This window comes from Meleagris gallopavo, chromosome Z (assembly GCF_000146605.3).
Source record: "Meleagris gallopavo isolate NT-WF06-2002-E0010 breed Aviagen turkey brand Nicholas breeding stock chromosome Z, Turkey_5.1, whole genome shotgun sequence".
Classification (NCBI taxonomy): Eukaryota; Metazoa; Chordata; class Aves; order Galliformes; family Phasianidae; genus Meleagris; species Meleagris gallopavo.
The window spans coordinates 40,347,377-40,353,592 of record NC_015041.2 but is presented as its reverse complement, the minus strand read 5'-3'; the positions used below and the strand labels follow the sequence as shown (position 1 = coordinate 40,353,592).

Genomic DNA, 6,216 nt, shown 5'->3' with positions numbered 1-6,216 from the left:
CAGTTTAGCTTTTAGTTTCGTATATTTCTTCCTTCTTGTAATTTTTCCTTGCATTTTTTCTCAAGGACCATCTGTCCTATTTTCTGATTCTGAAAGTGAGCATACGGGAAAAAAAGAATATAATGAGATAGGAAAGCACACAGCATATTCTATAATATTTAATTGGTGCGATCCTTTTCTCTTTGCAAAACCTTTAAATCCTTATCCTACCTAATTACATGTTAGAAGGAAAAAAAAAACCCAACAAAAACATTGCTTTATGTCATCCAAGTGGCATCTTTTAGGGGGAAAAAAAAAAAAGCTTGTTCTTGTAGCTCAGGCTGCCTCAAAAGGAAAGTGCTTCAAAAGGAGTACTACCTTGTAAGGTGGATTACTAGACCTGCTTTTTTGACAGTTTTTAATATTACATTTCTCGCACATAAGTTTTAACACACAAGGTAGCCACTGAATCAAGATTAAACTTGCTGGAGACTCTTTATGTGCAACAGCCTCTGTATTTTAGAGTGATAGTTCCTAATACACTCCTAAAAATGTCTATACATACCATTCAAGTACCAGAGAGATTTCTGAGTCCTTCTTCTAAAGGTTAGAGGAAAACCTACGCTTCCGCCTTGGAGTTTGTGTCGATTCTTCTGTAGTTTTGAAGGAATGTAGATAAGTTGTTTGTTCAGAGAAGGGCAACAAAGCTGGAAGGGGTCTTAAGAGGAGCATCTGAGGGAGCTGGGATTGCTCAGTCTGAGGAGGAGGAGGTTCAGGGTTAGGGCTCTAAACAAGTATCAGAAGGGAGGTTGTAGTGAGCTGGGGATCATCCTCTTCTCCCATGGAACTAGTGATAGGACTAGAGGGTATGGCCTCAGGTTGCACCAGGGGAGATTCTGATTGGACGTTAGGAAATAATTTTCTGAGAGAATGGTCAGGCACTGGAACAAGTTGCCCGAGGAGGTGGTAGAGTCGCTGACTCTGGAGGTGTTCAAGAAATGTTTAGGCATTGTACTGAGTGTCATGGTTTAGTGGGAAATACTGGTGATAGGCGGATGGTTGGACTGGATGATCTTGGAGGTTTTTTCCAACCTTCTTGATTCTATGATTCTCTGGTTATAAGTTGTCAGTCTGGAAAGTAACGTGCCCTGACGATGGTTTCCAGCTCTTTTTCTCTAGAGCCAGAGGTCATTCAGATTAAATGGATCCAGTCCTTAAGTTGTGCATACATTGACATGTAGATTAGATATATTCTGAGGAAAATAACATTCAAATTTCTTTTGTTCTAATGACCAACAGAACGTGGCAGATGGAGAAGATGATCAACATGGTTAGACTCTCAAATACCCTATGAATATTGTAGCACTCTCTATCACTGAGTCAGTGATGTCAGACTTGCTCAAGTATTCGTTCTGAATATGTAGCCCTGCAGGAAAAATTTAATATAACATTGCTTTGCTGCAGCTGCTTCACCTTTGTGAGCAAAGCAGCAAGGTAAAAAAATACTGTGCTGCTTCAGTGCATTAAAAAAAAAGACAAAAACAGTTTTTTTGGTCAGCACTGCAATACATAATACTTTTGAAGACAAAGACTCATTTTACACACTTTTTTCACACTGATTTGAGAAACAGCTTGCAGCAAAAAGTTGTGCTGATTCATTTTGTATGCATACATTTGTTTTGCTTTGCTGTGAACAAGAATTTACTTTTGCTTTTGTAGGTGGGGAAAATATTATGCATGCTGCTTAGCTGTATTAAAGCCACAGTGGACAAATAAGTCTTTCCGGTGTTGTTCTGAGGTCTCTGTGAAGGAGCTGTGCATGAAACAATTGCAAGTGGCACCTTGCAGGCTCATTCATACAAGTTCATTTTCAGAAGCTGTAGCCTTAAATGCACATGTTACTTTGTGCTTATTGTGTAGTTGTTACGTATGCTCTGGTGTGCAGACAGAAGAGGGACTGTAAGGTTGGAGTTGTCTTCCTGCAGTTGAGAGATAATTAATTTGCCTTCTTCACAGCAGGGAAGAACTGTGGATTCTCTTTCTTATATTGATAAAAGTAATGAAAGCCATTCCTTTAAATAAGTTGTTTCCAGACTAATTGGTAGGTTCAGTATGATTTAAATACTTTGCCAGTTACAGGAATAATATTGAGTAAGTGAAATGGGGCATGCTTTTGCATAAATGTAAGAAATTTAAGAAAAGTAAGAAATTTTCCATACACCACGAGCTCTTGTTTGGTTTTAAAAGCATTTTTTATTATTATTATGTGAAGTTATGTACTGTAGGTAATATCCCAATGTTTTGTAAGTTGTCTATTCTACTTTTTAATGTAATGGTGGTAACTTCACTGTCAAATCACTTGGCAAATAATGTTTCTCATATAACAAACTAAATTACAGCTTGTCAGCTGGAGTGGAGTTAGATACCAGTACAAGATTTGGAAATTTTCTTGAGTACTCACATGGTTCAGTGAAAATCTGAATTAACCAGTTTTCTTTGGGGGTGAGGAGAAACTTCTATTCAGAACCAGTTCTTTAATCTCTCCTGCTGAGCTAGCTTCAGAACCAAAAATTCCAGCAAGCCTGCACTGCATATGTCCTCATGCAAAAGTACTGTAGCTTTAAAAGAGCTCTTGAAAACCAATCCAAAAAGAAAACTGGAAGCAAGAAAATACTACAGTTCACTACTAACTGCCTGTCTTGTTCTCTTTGCTTTGTTTACCCTTTGTCCTCCAGGTGAGCTCAATTCAGAACCAAATGCAATCCAAGGGAGGCTATGGAGGTGGCTTGTCTGCAAATGTTCAGATGCAACTTGTAGATACAAAAGCAGGATAACCTTGGGGATATCTTTCTAGTAAGTATTGCTCTCTACTTTTTTGGCATCCTTAGATTAGTAGGGAGGAACATTCTTCCACATGCCGTAGTTATCTCCCTATAAATAGCTGTGTGCCTTATGATGCATGACTTTAAAATGCACTTCTAATTTTTAAAAAGCAGTACTGTGTGATCATGTTTGTTTTTTTTTTTTATATAATGAACAAGAGATTGTCCTGACTGCATTCTGATGTCTACAGATCTTTGCAAGTAAAGTTAGTTGTGTAACACATCAAAGAAGAATTTGATTATGGTAACATTTTTTACAACAGTTCATTAATTTAATTAACGATATTATATGTGGTGTTAAATCATTGAATACTAACATTATGGTAGAACAGTCACTCAAAAGGTTCAAAATTTAAGTTTAACGTGTTTTCTGTGTTCCAGGTTTATGTGAGTTTCTACATCTTCTTTCCTGTGTCCTCTCTTTTGCCTTGGTGACTGCTTTCTGTGTTCATGAAAAGAGAGAAGTAATGGCTTATTGTTCACCCTTTGTGATCACTCCAGTGAAAAGTTGCTGCTCTGCTCTGATGATGCCATTTATCAGATTGGTCCAACTGTGCCTTTCAATGGCATGCACACATTGGCCTCTACCAGTACCATGGACTTGGAGCTTTTTAGGGTTGTTTTTAGGTTATTGTTTGTTCTAAGGCAAAGCAAAGCACCAGCCTTAGCTTCCCTCACCCCTCACAAATACTAATGCACAGCCTTATGTTGCTTTTTATTCTTTAAGTCTTTTTCTCCACTCATGTAATTCTGAAATGATTGAGTTTCCAGTAATGTTTTTAATCACTCATTGTTCATATCAATTTTTGAAAGGTCTGGGACCTGCAAGCACAAATGATTATTTCTTACAAAATCAGCAGAGTAGATGACTGCATGCTTTGTGAGGTTGCTTCGTATGGTGGCCTGTTTGGTGCCAGAAAAATAACTATGTATCGCAGACATATGATACTGTTGCTGGTGAAGAATTACGCTGTGACACAAGTCATGCCTGTTTCTGAAAAAGGAGGTGTAACTTAGCTGCTTCAGAGTTATGTCTTTATTTTAGTTTTAATCCAATGGGTCTTGAAATAATAAAGAGAAAGCTTGCATTCATGAGGCATTTGTTGTAAATGTTTGGTAAACCAGTGTAGTACCGTATCTAAGTGTTGTGGAAGCGCTTTAGACAATTTAGAAGGCATCATGTTTGACTGCTTCTTTTTCTTTTTACAGTTTTTCTTATTTTAGGCTGTGTGGTCATTTCCAGTGGCAGCATGTCAGACTGCCTGCAATATTAGCTAAAATGTTTAGTAGACCTCTCTAAGTAGTTGGCTGTTTCTGTGTACTAAATATTTAGGGGCCATGGAAGTTGCTAAGAGCGACATACTAATCTGGCAGAACAGATGCCAGTGAAAACAACATACAGGGTGACTTTTTACTAAGTCAGTATAAAGCCTTTTGCTCAGGTTCCAAAGCATGTTTCTTTCACACGTTGTGAAACTTGTATTTTAATATTGCACTGTTTTCTGATTTTCTCTGTAAATGGTCTCTTTTCCTCCTTGCTGATAGTTTGGAAAAAGTCAGTGATGCTAGTCCTGCTTGAGTTATTTTTTTATGTGAAAAAAAGCATTCCAAGAAGGCGTAAGTGAGCCTAGTCAGATCCATTTTTGTGCATAAGCACGCACATGCTTATAAATATAGACTGCTGTCATAAGTGATTCTTTATTCTTTTTCCATGCTTTCTCTGATTTCACATTGCAACAACTGTTAGATTGATTCAAAAATGTATAAACCTACTGCTCTTCTCTCAGTTCACAATCACCACACCAAATGCACGATGGAGGTAGTTTGTTTCCCCTCAGTAGTATTTCTGTGGTAGATGTCAGTTATCTGGTTGAATAGCTCCAGTTTGGCTGTTTAGTCTTCACTGATAAAGGTACTGATTCATGATGACAGAAGATCAAGACGTTCAGTTCTCTGGGTACATAAACACATGGCAATGAAGTAATTTTTTTTAGGAATCAGCATTTCCAGTGCCATGTAAATCAATGAGTCTTAAATACACAATGATAAGAAAATGATTTCTACTTTGACATCGTTAACAGCAGCTTAAATTTGATTGCCAAAATGACCTTGCACTTGTTAAAATGTTTTCTGCTCACCAGAAAAAAAAATTGACGTATTTTTATAACACATACTTTTTTTTGTACATCACATTCATTCTTGAAAAAAGTCAGTTCAGTGTTGGCTTGTAGATACTAAGAGGAAAATATTGACATTGATTCAATAAATGTTTTCTTTCAGTTGGTGGCCTATCTTTTTCTTTTTTATAGCTTACATTTACATTAGAAAACAACTGCAACTTACAAATTTGTGGTGAAAATTCTCAGGATAACTTCTTAATATGGGTAACAGGTGATTGGTAAGGCTTTTTCTTTCATGTTTCTTGACCATTTTGTTGTCAAGTGGATTAATCTGTTGTTTGATTAGTAGTTTTGTTTCGCTGATTTAGTGTGTATACCAAAGAACTTCGCAAGGATTGTGGAGAGGAGGTTCTGCAGTAAGATACTGATTAAGGGAGTGGAGCATCTCCCTTATGAGGACAGGCTGAGGGAGTTGGATATCTTTAATTTGGAGGACACTGAGAGGTGACCTCATTAATGTTTATAAATGTGTAAAGGATGAGTGTCAGGAGGATGGTGGCAGTAGGTGCAAGCTGGAACACATTAAGTTCCACATAAATATGAAAAACAACTTCTTTATGGTGAGAGTGACAGAACAGTGGAACAGGCTGCTCAACAAGGCTGTGGGGTCTCCTTCTCTGGAGACATTCAGAACCCACCTGGACATGTTCCTGTGTGACCTGATCTAGATGTTCCTTCTCCAGCAGGGGGATTGGACTAAATGGTCTTTCAAGGTCCTTTCCAATCCCTGACATTCTGTGATTGTGTGATATAAATGGGATTCCTTCATTTTTCCTTTTGACAGCAGAAGTGATGTGTATGTTTCCTTATCAATTGTAATGCAGATTACTTTACAGTGGAGATCGTTGAGCAATTATACACGTGATTATAGTAATATCCAAATCTGCATTAAATATCCCTTTAAGTCACAGTATTGTCTACTCTGTATTTGTTTCAGTTCATTTATTTTTTATATGACAATCTCAAAGTTAAGCACCAATTTACTACTTATTCATACTAAGTTATTTTGAAGACTGACAGTGAATCATCTTGTTACGAGTTTTTGAAATTGCTAGTTTGTAAAAAATGAGTTCTGAAAGGAAAGAAATCTCTGGTTAAAACTATGAGACTATGATAATCAACTAGGCTGTTCTTTTTTTTAATCTTTATTCTTTTTTTTTTTTTTTCAATGTTAA

The 6,216-nt window shown here is 37.0% G+C and overlaps 1 protein-coding gene across 1 annotated transcript in view; it reads left to right on the top strand.

Moving 5' to 3' along the window:
- CDC42SE2 (CDC42 small effector 2) overlaps nucleotides 1–5,951 on the top strand; it is a 93,406-nt gene extending 87,455 nt beyond the window's left edge. The window contains exons 5-6 of the mRNA XM_010725865.3: nucleotides 2,715–2,832; nucleotides 3,243–5,951. Of these exons, the coding sequence (XP_010724167.1) occupies nucleotides 2,715–2,813 (99 nt within the window). The 3' untranslated portion in view covers nucleotides 2,814–2,832; nucleotides 3,243–5,951. The remainder of the gene's footprint in view (nucleotides 1–2,714; nucleotides 2,833–3,242) is intronic.
- Nucleotides 5,952–6,216: the final 265 nt, after the last annotated feature.